At 31.7% G+C, this 14,476-nt stretch overlaps 1 protein-coding gene across 1 annotated transcript; it reads left to right on the forward strand.

The window, feature by feature from the left end:
* The first annotated feature begins 224 nt into the window (after window positions 1-224).
* On the forward strand, window positions 225-14,135 carry depdc4 (DEP domain containing 4). The gene is made up of 9 exons (XM_087248297.2): window positions 225-315; window positions 3,004-3,409; window positions 5,162-5,313; window positions 5,789-5,981; window positions 7,182-7,417; window positions 10,147-10,289; window positions 11,103-11,228; window positions 11,317-11,395; window positions 11,850-14,135. The coding sequence occupies exons 1-9, from the start codon at window positions 240-242 to the stop codon at window positions 12,047-12,049; spliced, it is 1,611 nt and encodes a 536-aa protein (XP_087104423.2). The 5' UTR covers window positions 225-239; the 3' UTR covers window positions 12,050-14,135.
* Window positions 14,136-14,476: the final 341 nt, after the last annotated feature.

A 14,476-nucleotide genomic window follows, 5' to 3' on the forward strand; every position in this document is an offset into this window, starting at 1 on the left:
AATTAAATCTAGAAAAACTACTCTAAAAGAGACTGGGGTGTCGAAATTGTAACTGCGTATGAGCTGACTTTGGCAGCACAGCAGTGGCAGAACATGGATCTGGGATCAGATTTTTCACACCAAACAGGCAGAATCCACCGTAGGCACAGAAAACTGCATCTGAACTCAGATCAGAGCTCCGTCACATCGATGAACGTTACAGATTGAGCTAAACCGGTGACGTCATTTCCGATGCCGCGATGGCGGTGGATTTGACTCCGCGGTTTAGAAGGCTGAACAGTCAAACCTGTTTCAGAGAAAATAAGCAGCTGCCAGGTACAAACTAACGCTTATATGATGCGTGTTTTTTTCGACGACATTTATTTTTTCGTTACCGGTTTACTTACACCAGTCTGATAGCATACTAAAGCAAAATGATCAAGATCCTTATCAGGCTATACAGCTACCGTCCACTGTTTACATTATGCTTTATTTGTGATGAATTCTTCAACGTTTCACATAAAACTGTGTCTGATTTAAAACTAGTATTAATCATGGTAGATTTTATGAAAGCAAGTGGTTTATTATTTTTGAATGTAAAGAAATTACGGTCACGGTGACAATGTCAAAGTGTTACCAAAAAGAATCCCTATCCACATAGCATAAACATGAAAATATAGTTATAATTAAGCGTTAAAAGTTACAAAAACTGGCCATAGTCTAATGGTAAAAACGTAGACAAAATATTGTAAATTGAAAATGTGTTTTATGTTTGTATTATATAGTAGATTATTAATATTTTTGCATATAGACAAATAACAGTTATGCGGTCACTGTAACAGTTTTGCATAATGTCAAAGTGTTATCAAAATAATCTGTATAAACTCAGTATAAACATATCAAATAGTTATAATTAATTGTTAATAGTTAAAAGTTACAAAAGCTAGCCCAATCTCGTAGACAATATATTTTAAGTTGAAAACGTGTATTATGTTTGTAATAGTTTTGGTATCTGGCCATTGTATAAAATATTGTAAGATTATGAAACTTTAAGACTTTTTAAAATTGTATAAAATGTTGTATTAAAAACTGAATAAAAATATGCAGCTTAATGCATATGTTATTATTTTTATTTGTGAAATCTACAAAATGTGATGTAATTATCTTATTTATTTATTTATTTATTTACAAGTATTTTTTCATCATAAAATTTATGTATTTTCAAACAATTTCTTAATATGTATATATAATATAGTAAAGCAATTCCAGCGTTATGGATGTGACATTTGCAGTAAAAACTCAAAACATAAAATTGCATAGAAAGTATAAGTTTACATTATATTGAAAATTTTGTTTTTATTTTCCAGAGCAACTGACCACAGAGTTAAGAGACCAGAAAAATATCAATCTGTATACATGTTTTGTACTTAAAATGAGGAATATAAGCATGCGTTACGGATGTGACAAAAAAGTCTCCAGGTTTACAGTAAACAACATACTTTGTAGAAATTCTGTGAATTAAACTGCACAACCCCAAAGAAACAATATTAATCAAAAGGACATAAGTTGGCTCTCTGTAAAACATAATTCATTGGTTTAATTTAATTTCATATTTTCACATTTATGAGGAAAAAGTGTCGTTATGGATGTGACATTTCTCTGGTATGGATGTGACAAATTTAAAATCACCTCTTGTGTGACTTTGGTAAATCAAATAGAACAGTTTGAAAACATAGACAGATACATTTTTGAGTATTTCTACAGTACTGTAAAATACTTGCTTGCCCAAAAAACCCAGAAGCGGTTTCCGTATTTTGGTGAAAACTGAATTTTTTTTCATGGCAAGGTTGACATTTGTCCGGAATTGCTCAGTAACATTCGTAGAATCCAATAAGTATCCATCTTGTAATTTATTTATTTATTTATTATATTATGTAAATAAACCAGCCAAAAGGTTGGTTTTCTAAACCATCCTTGCACTAAAATATGTTTTAGTGGGTGTCTTCTTAAAATAATTGTAAAAATGTGTGATCTTTAATATTTTTGCTAAAAAAATACATTTTCATTAAACAGGACTCATTCTATTATATGACAAAAAATGTGTGTAACACTTTTATTGCCTGGATGCTTAAAAACTTTAGTTTGCTTTTATCTCACATTCTGTTTTGTTCTCATAAAATATTTTAATTCATCAATCAGGTGACAGAAAGCATGTAGTTGAATCTTTAAAAATGGGTATTTCAGAAAAGTTTTGATTAAGCTGATCATATAAGTCATTCATTGGTAATTTATGTAAAAGTTATGATACTATATTAAAAAGAAATCAGTTTACATACTTTTGGTATGAAAGTGTTTAAAAGATTGTTGCTGAGTATAAATAAGTACACCCTAGCATCAGATTTCTTCTCTATGGTATAATTTACCATGTGATATTTGTGCTAATTTGTTGGTTTTATATTAGATTAGTCAGTACTGAAACCAAAACTGGAACTAATTCAACAAAATTGCTCAATGGTGCAAAAACGAGTGCCCCAAAATTAATATATTAGGAGAAAATGTTAAATAAAATGTTTAATAAAGTAGAAAAATCAAGGAGGCCATACAAAATATTACATTAAGGTTGTATTTTTTTTTACCTCAACACCTCATTTGAATATAAATATATTATTTTAAGATGCTTTGTAAAAAAATAGCAGGGTTCCAAACAATTCATTTATATTTTCTCAAATCAAACTCAAAACGTTGATTGGTTTTAACAAATTTAAGTCGATTAAACATAAAACAATTAAGTTGTGTCAAATAAATGCTTATTGTTAGCATATTTTCAGTTTTTTTTAAATGCTTATTATAAAATACATGTTCTGCATGATTTTATTCCACATTCCTTATCCTAAACGTAACTACTACCTTACTAATAAGCAGCAAATTACTGAGACAAAAAGTTACAATTATTGGTTTGTTTATAACGAGAATTGAAGCTTAAAATAAAGTGTGACTGCATCTTTATATTCTGATATCTCTCAGGTTTCTCTGGGCCCTTCAGAGCCACTCAACTATGGCAGAACATCATTGAGGCTCTGAGGACTCAAGTGGAGCTTCGTCCCCGAAGACAACATCTGCGCGTCCACCATGACTGCTTCACAGGCACTGATGCGGTGGACGTGGTTTTGAGCCACCTCATGCAGAACATCTACTTCTGCTCCAGCGAAGTGTCACGTCTCAAAGCTGCCCGGCTCTGCCAGGCCCTTATGGAGTCTAGAGTGTTCGAACCCATTGGGATGAAACTCTTCAGACGAGAGAAAGAAATGAGCTTTGAGGACTCCAGCTGTAGTCTCTACCGGTTTCTCGATGGATCAGCCAGGAAGAGTTACAGTGGCGGTGAGAATCAGTCTCCAGACAAACAGATGGGAAAGAGGAAGACCAGTTTGAGGTAAATGCGTTTTTTTTTAGCATCGGCACATCCAAATGCTTGCTAAATTTCAAGAGATAGTACAGTTGAAGTTGAAATTTTTAGGCCTCCTTAAAATTTGTTGTTTCATGTTGTTTAATGGAGAGAAGATTTTTTTCAACAAATTTTAAACATAATAGTTTTAGCACTTAATTTCTTTTGTCTTTGCCATGATGACAGTGACTACGTTTAGATGGACATCAGTAATTAAATTGTTTGACTTAATCTGAATAAGACAATAATATGATTGTGTTTACATGAGTTGCTTTCTGAATGTTCCTTTCATGATCTCGTTTTACATGTTGAAACAAACAGTTTGATTAATGTAATAGTGTCACCACACTACCCACATTTACAGCGGAGTTTTGTTTAATTTTGGGTGTTTCATTTTTAGTTTGTCGACTTTAACTGCAGTTTGACATTTTTATTTTGTGAGTATGAACTGCTGGAAGAATGTTGTTTTAATAGAATTTAAAATCACATGCCATATGGGAAAACATCTCAGCATTTCGCTATGCAGGTGTCTGTGGTCTTTTACTGAGTTGGTAGGTGCAGTGAATGGTGTCAAACAACCATGTGCGTATAGACTATTCTATTGCAAAATACGGTCAAAATCCTACAGAATTTTAACAAAAAAATGTTTTGCTTCTCTTGATTTTTCCTCTTTTTAAAATTTATATTTAATATTTCATAATATTATTTTCAACATAATATTTCAACATAAATTTGGGTGTACTAGTTTTTGGACCATTATAGTAAATTATTTTGGTAGAAGAGCTTTAGATTTGGCTTCAGTACTGACTAATCTAATGTTTATGCACAAATATAATGTTTTATAGCTTCCTACTAAAAATATGAATTTAAAAGATCGATTTGTGAGGGGTGTACTTAAATATATGCTAAGCACTGTATTATTAACATATTGTTTTTTCTATAAATACTTATTATAAACTCCATATTCTGCATGATCTTATTCCACATCCCTTATCCTAAAGGTAACTACTACCATACTAATAAGCAACAAATTATGAGTTTATTAAGGCAAAGAGTCACAATTAATGGTTTGTTTATAGCGAGAATTGAACGTTAAAATACACGATGGTAGTGGTTTGATAAGGTATTTACATGTTTGTACTGCACTTCAATAATGCGACTAAAATCAACATACTCTACATGTCTTAATTAGATTTTTGTTTAGTTCGATTATGACCTTAATCGGATTAAATTAATCAAAAAACGCTGTTTACTTGGTAGACTCTCAATTAGCATTGTCTTAATCATGTTAAAATCTGATTATTGGTGTCATTTAAACACACTCAGTGATACATAATATTTTTCTGCTTCTTTTGTAAGATATAGTAAAGTGCAATTTAAAGAATGAAATAGGTAATTATGTTAACAAGGCAAGTTAGGATAATCAGGCAACTTTTTGGACTACAGTGGTTTGTTGTGTAGACAATTGAAAATCAAATATTCTTAAAGGGGCTAATAGTGTTGACCTTAAAGTTGTTTTTATAAAACATCAAACTGCTTTTATTCCAGCCAAACTAAAAATAAATAAAACTTTCCCCAGAAGAAAAGTATTATAGCAAATACTGTGTATATTTCATTGGTCTGGAATATCACTTGGGAAATATTGGAAAAATAATTAAAATTTGCAGTTCTTAAATCAACATTCAGTATTCATTTTTAGGATAAAATGTCCCTTTAAAGTTGTTTGCTGTTTGTTTCTAGGTTTAGAGAAATGCAGACCATATCCAACCCTTTGGTTCTTGGATCGTCAGATAGAAGAGTGGAGAGACTACTGAAGAATATAAACCTTCATCCATCTATTCCATCTGATCTACATCGGGCAGCAGTTTCCAACAGTTTCCTGTCAAAAAAAGGTAAAACAAGTCAACACTTTGAACATAATTTGTACTTTTTGTTGGATTTAACTTCCGAAAAATTAAGTAGTTTTCACTTCTGACAACTGCTAAAATATAAATATCTCTTTAATGTTAATATATTAAATATGTACAATGTAAATAATTAAGCCAGATCTTATTTAATCCATTTATATAAACTTAAGAAAAACTCCTAATTACTTTTATTTTTTAAATGTTTTTTTTTTTCACGTAATTTGAATATGTGTATAAGATAATGGTGGGGATTTTACTTTTCTCTAGGCAGCATTGTTATTGCATTCCTAGTTAATGGGCAGGAAAAAAAGGGAGGAAATCAATAAATATATTTGAAAAAAAAAAGAGAGACACAAATGCATAAGACATCATGCTGACATGAGTAGACAACTGTCCAGAATAATGCACAAACACTCTCTTTTGTGAACAGCACTCACAGTTTCTTCTCTTTTTGTGTCAGTGGTGCGTGATGTTTGGAGGCAGCAGACATTACTTCAGCTGCTACAGGTGGTTGAGATCTCCATGCTGGACTGTATTCTCACCTCACCTGCCAAACCAGAACCCCTGCGTTCATCTCTGCGCAACCACTGTGACCTGGTCTTCTCCAACACCTGTGTGGATCGTGAGGTCTCCGAGAGTCTCAACCTGCCTGAGTCAGTGCATACGTAATAGACATATTGCACACTCATGAGCATTGGGTTCACATGTGTCTTATTTCTAGGTTTTTGCTGACTTTCTTGTTGCGGTTAATTGCTAAAGGTTTTATCATGATATATGGTACTATCATGATATTGACCTAAGCAACAAAAAGCTTACTTTCACAGGTATAATAATGAAAAATACTTTATTTTATACACGTTCAGAGTAAATAAATGTTTTAAACAAATTAAATTGCTAAAGCAGGGGTCCCCAACCATCAGGTCGAGAATGATCTGGGCCACAAAATTTATATTAGATTTCATTGTAAGTTAAAACCAATATACCTATCTGTGCATATCACAGACTTTACACCGAAATCGCAATTCGTTTCTACAAGGATACGAACCAGGTACCAACAGTAACACCAGAATCGGCATTTGTTTGCATTGCTTAGCAATGTATTTATAATGTGGTGGATGCAGTGCCCATCATTAAGATTCAGTTACAGTATGAGAGGGAAACATCTCTCTCTCTCTTATGGTGAGTTGTGTTAGTTTGTTTTATGTTGTAGTTGCATGCATATGTGGTATAGATGTATGTTTATCTACATAATTGACAACATCCACCAACCAAAATACCGTCTGCAAAAAAATATGGTCAGTATGAATCCAGTGACAGGTCCACTCCAGTCCTAAACAAGAGACAGAGTATGTGAACAACTTAAAAGAACTGACAAGGAGACATTGAGCCACTCCCTAGATATAGTCGTAATAACGAGCCACAGCTGGCCGGCTTATCAGAACAGCTGATGATGCCAAACACGTGACCATAACAACACATACACAAAAACACGTGCACGAGGGAACCAAAACAAACCATCAGGTGACCACACAAAGCCACAACTGTGACAATAAGCAGTTACAGAATTTTCAGAAGTTGTAGGCCAAATTAAATCGAAAATTTTCATTTTTGAAAGTAAACAGCCTATTAGGTATTCAAGCATGTGGCGCTGTGACAAACAACCACCAAAGAGCTTAGAATGAATTGGTGATTCAATGGTCTTTGCAACCACTAATAAAACATTCTAAATTAAGAAGCTTACAGTTTAAATAATAATTTAAAGTGTCCACAATATCAATATTGAGCATGTTTATTATCACGATACGTTGGATTATTGAATATCACCATATCTCTAATCATTTCTCTCTTTAAAGGTTGGACTCTTGGCTGATGGCAGCAGTGGATTGTCTTGAGCTGTTCCCAGATCAGTTAATCGTGTTTGCCAGTGAGCAACTCATGCAGAGGAATAAAAAAGTCGGGGAGGAGATGTTTGGAGTGCACAAGAAACTGCTGTTTGACACCATCGCCAAATATTACAACAGCCCTGAAAGACCCCCGCTGCTGTCAGGACGTTACATTGACATCCACACTGGAATCATACAACTTTTGGGTAAATATAAAAAAACCAAGTGGGAAATTTTAGAAGTTTTTTTATAAGAAAATTTCTTTCTAATCTGTGGTGGACATACATTTTTTTTTTGCATCACTACTGTACTTAAAGTTCTCATGAAATGCTGAAGCACGAAGAGAGGGTGGGACATAGAGATGATCCTCTCCTTTTAAAAAAACAGCCAATAGTGTTTTGTTTTATCACAGCTTTGCCAGTGGGAGTGGATCAAATGAAAAGCAAATGAGAGGCGTCTTGAAGAGGGTCGGGCATGTCAGACACTACAGAGCAATCGATTGGTTATGATTTAATCAGAAACTAAAGTATGAGGCGACTTGAATACAACTATTGATCCATTAAGGCGGAAGTCTACAAGCTTTGCTACAACTACAAGCTTTACATGTTTATATCAGTTTTATATAATTTAAACTCAAATTTTGTCACTGTTTTGGAGCACACTATAGCTTACATGTATCTGAAAAACTAACAGTACTGCTACTAACATCTAAAAATGTTATTTTAATTTCTTGAGACCTTTAAGTATATGTTTTAAGTGCCTAATTTAATTTTTTTATTTTATTTTATAAAACCTTTACTTCACTACATTGCAAAAAAATATTATACGTTTTACATCACGACATCTCCTTAATGAAGCTGACTTAAAAGTTATTTTTAAGGGGAGAAATCCTCATCTGCTTGGATATAAATGAGTGGTGGTTAATTTGTGAACGAGCTGAATTTTATTAGTTAACCAGTTCAATTGGTTCACAAATTGCACTAAATGATTAATTTGTGAATTGGACCAACACTTTTAACAGGTTAGCAACTCGCTTATCAATTATCATTCAAATATCCATTCAGAGTGAGTTTTCAGAAAATGATTAATTGATTCCAATGATATGTTTGGACCAGGGGTGTCCAAACTTTTTCATATGAAGGGCTAAAAACCAAATATCATTGAGAGCCATGGGCCGAAGGTAAATATACCAAGCTATATTACAAGTTGCCATATTTAGCTCTGTTTAAAGTTGCCATGGGTAATTTCCTAATATCATAATATCTTAAAATCTCAAAATAAATAGAAAACATTGCTTTAAATTTTATTATCTAATGCAGTATAATTTGTAAAATGATAACTTACAGCAATAAAAACACAATCACATTTATACCACAGTGGAGTTCAATGCTGAAAACACTAGTCAAGCAGAAGCTGTTCTTGACTTGATTTGCTGTTCTTGTTTGATTTTGCTCAAACAAAATCTGATTAATTTATACCACTTAATTGAAACATTTCATTTCAGTTAGCTTTTAACAATAAAACAAATAAAGGGTTAAATTAAATTTTAATTGACAAATCCTGAAACCATCTCCATCTTACTCCCTCTCTTTTCAAATGGGATGGCAGGCCAAATCAAAGGTTACCATGAGCCAACTTTGGCCTGCGGTTTAGAGTCTGTCTCCACTAAACAACTCACTACTTCAAATGATCCATTCAGAGTTATGCCGTGGTCACATTAGAGTTTGTGCTTGCAAAATTCTGTTATTTGGTGCTGCAAAAAAGGGGCAGGATTAAACAAGATGATTAGACAGTAAAAAAGCAAGCAATTGGTCCATTTTTTAAGTTTCTGTACCAAGACGTCATGTTCTGAACTTTCCAATATAGCGAATTGCAAAACTTGCTGCACGACCTTGCTTTTCCGATCTGTTGCATTTACATGTGTATGAATGGAAGTCTCTGGGGATCAAACTCCAGTGTGTCACCGCGGCTTTAGTCTTTAGTAAACAACTTACTGATTCAAGTGATCCATTCATAGTTAATCTTCAGTAAATAACGTACTCATTAAAGTGATCCGCTCAGAGTGAGTTTCTAGTGAACGATTCACTGATTCAAAGGATCTGTTTACAGTCGGTTTCCATTAAACGACTCACTGATTTAAACGATCCATTCAGTGTGAAACTGTTTAACGGTTTACTGATTTTACAAACTGATTTGAGTGTAGTTTAGCATGTAAATGCGGTTTTACTTGTTTTTGCTTGACTTATCATGAATTATCAGTGCGGTTATTAGAGTGTGGCATCTTACAAAAGAACAAAATCAGTAATTAATTATACTTGTATTACTTAAGTTAATAAAAAATCAAGTACTTTTGTACTTTGACTCAAGAGATGTTTAAAGAGAAGAGTTTATGCTTCTACTGGAGTAATATTTTAATAGACCATTATCACATTTCTGGTTTCTTAGTAGCGGAAGGCCTCATAGCTGGGTAAACTAAGGGCACAGTGAATCAGAGAGTACATCAAAATGCTTTTTTTCCCCACCCTATTTGATGAAATAAAAAAAGAATAACTTCACAATGGGGTTATCAAGCCTTTCAAAAAAATGAAAAAATAGTGTAATACTGATGATGGCAGCCAGAAGAAAGAATAACGTCAAATTTACTTTCAGCCCCATAGAGGCTACATTAGAAACACCTCTCATAAACGATCATTTGTTTTTCATAATTTGAAGTAAAAATTAGATGACACATTCATAAATGCATATTAATGTTCATACATTTTCAGGAAAAATCTAAATATTAAAAACTGTCAATGATTTATGATTATGATGACCATTAAATGCGTTATAACATTATGTGTCATAACAATACGTCTTGTATAAAGGGTCTTTAGGGTATCTGCATTTTTACTCATGTGCCTGTTTATGAGTGTCTTCTTATTTGTGTGTTCTTTAGATTGTGGAAGAGGTGAAGATGCCTTGAGAGCAGCTCAGCTTAGTATGCAGCTCTTGGAGTCCACCAGCAGAGACGAGTTACGCAGACTGTTGGGTTTTATGGCAGTTGCTGCTAATAATGAAGCTTTTAGACTGCACAAGCAGGTGATCTAGAGCTTGTTGTGGTCATTAAAAAATTTATATATAAACAAACTGCACACACATGCCCAAATGACTTTTCTTTGAAAAGTTTCTCTTTGAATTTATAATTAATTAAAAATTTTATACATTTACACTTTTGAAATCTGTATGCAACAAATTAGTGAAATGTTGGAATTGATGCTTTAATATTATTGTATTCTTTTTTTTAAATAGCCTCCCAAAACAATATCTGAACACACACAAAAAGTATTTTTGTTACATAAGTATAAAAATAATTATTTTGTACAAAAGCATTCAAGTATGTTATGCTCACCAAGACTGCATTTACTTTATATAAAAATATGTCACATATAATAATGTTAATATTTCATATTAATGTTTATGTATCATAATATTTTAAAATGTGAGTTTTCAGCATCATTACTTCAGTATTCAGTGTCACATGAACACAAGAAATAATTTATTATATAAATAAATAAATAACAAATTATAATTAGTTATAAACATTTATTAGTCAATTTTTGATTTTTCCCCTTACTATTTTTGTGTAAACCACACATTTTTTGATGACTAGAAAGATGCAGTATTTATATAAAATTTAGATTCTTTTTGTCAGTTTGATCTGTTAAATGCATCTTTTGCTGAATACATTTTTCAATAAAATAAAATAATTGTTTCTAGTAACTGGAAAATCTAATTCACAGGTCCCATTTTCATTTAAAATATAGGAATCCAGTTTAGTTTTCAGTTTAAACATGTTTAAATGTAAAAAGTATAAACTCATTGCATAATACCAATGCATTTATCTTGTACTAGATTGAAAACCGGGCTTTGGTTAGCAAGACATTTGTGAAAGCTGTCATTCAGAGTAAAGAAATGACTCGTGGCCAGTGTGAGCAACTACTGCTGTTCCTCACGGATAATCACACACAGCTCTTTAAGGTAAAACAACCCTTTTTAGTATTACATTACCTCTCAGAATACTTTGTATATCACAGAACATTGAATCATTTTTCTTTTACATATCCAGACACCGCTATCATTGATTGAGGCTGTGAGGAAAACACTTCAAACTCTGCAGCAAGGAACAGATCTAGATAAAGTAGCACGTGAGTTAATTTTGTATATATATATATATATATATATATATATATATATATATATATATATATATATATATATATATATATATATATATATATATATATAGATTTAATTTTTTTGGGAACAATACATGAAATATAGATTAAACTGAAATAATGCTTGCTGTAGTCAAAGATAATTTGCAGCACGTGTCCCTAGGAGGGTTTTTATAATTTACAAAAAAGTAAAAGCCATGTTTAAAAAGTAAGGATTTATTTGTATAGCACCTTTTAATAGACAAGAAGTCACTGCTTTTACACAGTAAAAGAAAACCAATGAAAACAAGGGTAACAAAAGGTAAAAACAAAAATTACAAGTGCTACAGAATTTTATCTACAAGTACACTAAACATAGTCTTGTAAAACTGATTTGACACATTAAAAATTGATTTACCATGTCCATTTTTTTTTCCTCTCGCAGTGTTTACATTCTGCCAGCAGGTGTCGCAACAGGAGTATGAGGATAACAAAGACAAGGCCACTGTTGACAGTTTAAAGCAGTTAATTCACCATATCGCTCAGAGTGACTGTCTCTCCGCCAAACAGAAGAGACGACTGGCCAAACAGTTCCAGAAACATCACCCAGGCATTTTCCTCCAACACTTCTATACTACATTCTAGAAACACCTGCATAGATTGTTAGTTTTCGATTTATCTGGGTAGAGTTTTTTGGGTGGGGGAGGAGATATTAGGTTTTTTGTCAATAATTAACAACATGAAACTGCAGGGTTATGGCATGCCGTTTTAACATTTAATGTATAAAATGCACTGATATAGAGTGAAGGAACTATGACGTCACCTTCTAGGCCAATCGGCTGCTAGCATAAAACCAGTTCCCTTGATAAAATCTCTATAGCATTTTCTCGTATACTTTTTGAAGATTGCAAATAGTAAGCTGTGTGTTCAAACACAGTTGACTACACCTACATGTTTAGTCCAACCGAATAATCCTCACACGAAATTTCAACTTTTAGCACTTTTGGATCATAACCCATAAGAATCCGGACCAATTTCTCCTTATAGGAAAATTATAAGGCATATAATACAGACCAACATTATATATTTTAAGGAGGAGGGTAAATATTGCAGTTATGGCATAGAATTAAATGTATTCAGATGAAGGGAAAAAAAAGATGAAAAATCAATTGATCACGTTACAATGACAGTAAATATTTATGTATGTTTACAAATTTATTCACACATTTACATTACTTGGAAAGATACAGGCTGCACTGGTAAGCAGTGTATTCATAAAATCATTTAGTTAAAATAAATGATCAACAAATTAACCTGTCTTGACAGTCAACAAACAAAATAAATTCCCAATTAGAAAAGATACTACATACTATAAAATACTATTTATAAAAATAACAGACAAATCCAAATGTCCAACCCAAGCCAGTTCAGCCTGAGGATGTATAATGTTTCCGACATTACCTGTAGTCCCATTTAGCAACTTGATTGCAACCGTCTTTTTAAATAAGCAAAACCGATTAAAACATTTAAGAATGGAATGTAACTGATGTGTTTTATGTTGTAAAATAAAACATAAAAGTATCTTGAGTTTGCGGTGGTCAAGAACCATATTTAAGAGATTTAATGGAAATCCCATTCAAAATACCAATTGTCTTTGGGATCTGGGTTTTTGCATACAAATTGATGTCATAGTTCCTCCACTCAATTTCTTTCCATGATACTAGTACTTATTTATTACTTGATGCTATTTCCTTTTTAAAACAGGCTGTACATGGGGTATTAAAAAGTTTTATAATGTCCAATTTCAAATCCATTTCAAAAGCAAAATTATATATATAATTATATATATTATATATATATATATATATATATATATATATATATATATATATATATATATATATATATATATACATACTAAGTATTAGTATATATTAAATATTAAAATGGCTTGCCATAGTTGGTAAATGATTTTAAAAAGTCGTATCATTTTCTGAAAGCTTCTTTCCAAACAATCCAGGTGTTTTTGGATAACCATAACTTGAGGTTTGGATGTATAACAAATGGTTTTAATTGTGTTTACTTAAAGTAAACTTCTGATTCGATTGGCCAAAAATCAATTACGTATCAATTATCAATTACACTACATAGATTTCATCAGGTGAATAAATATGCTGCTTTTATTAACTTAGATCCAGAATAACACCAATATAATATTACTTGAATTATGTGATATGCTCAGGTTTTTAAAAGCTAATTAGTTTTAGTGCACTTGAAAAGAAGAAGTAAATGCATTTAATGTATTATGCTGATTTTAATCACTTATTTTATTGACTGTGAGCGCAAAGGATTTGAATGGCTGTTAAACTTAATTGCTCATATTAAATAAGTGTGTACTTTTAATTTTTACATAGATTTGAAGCATAATAGGGTGTAGGCATTTTCTTACTATGTAATAAGGCATTATTCCTAATTATGAAAACAAAGAATGTTTAATTGCAAAAATTACTTGAACTCCTTTAATAACATTGCTTGAATGCACTGGATTAACTGGTATTACATACTGTATCAATGATATTTATTAAATGACTGAAAGAAAAGGGAATTGGATTGCTTTGTTGGTACTTTGAACTCAGTTGACAAATTTTTGTAATAACAATAGATTTTTTTAGATGCACTTTAATTTTAGGATGTTTAAAACCCATTAAATGCATTCAAAAGAATATATGTAGACTGTGTTTTGTGTCCGTTATTTGTTTAGTTTTTTTATTTGTTTGAGTAGAAGTTTCGGACGTTCAACATCTTAATTTGTTTTTAGATGTTTAACAAAATTTGTTTAATAGTTTAGATAAACAGTTTTTAAAATCATGTTTATTTTAAATTAGTTTTGAATTTGTATTGTCATTTTATTGGTACCAAATAATAATTAGGGTGTGTGTAAGTCATTGGTATGTTAAAATGTTTTATTTTATTTTAAATTTTGTAATTGTAATACTTTTAGTGGTGATTTTACTTGTAAAGAATTATATTGTATACTATTTGGTACTTATTTGTATAATTACACCGTAACAA

This window comes from Danio rerio, chromosome 4 (assembly GCF_052040795.2).
Source record: "Danio rerio strain M-AB ecotype USA chromosome 4, GRCz13ab, whole genome shotgun sequence".
In the NCBI taxonomy this organism is placed as follows: domain Eukaryota; kingdom Metazoa; phylum Chordata; class Actinopteri; order Cypriniformes; family Danionidae; genus Danio; species Danio rerio.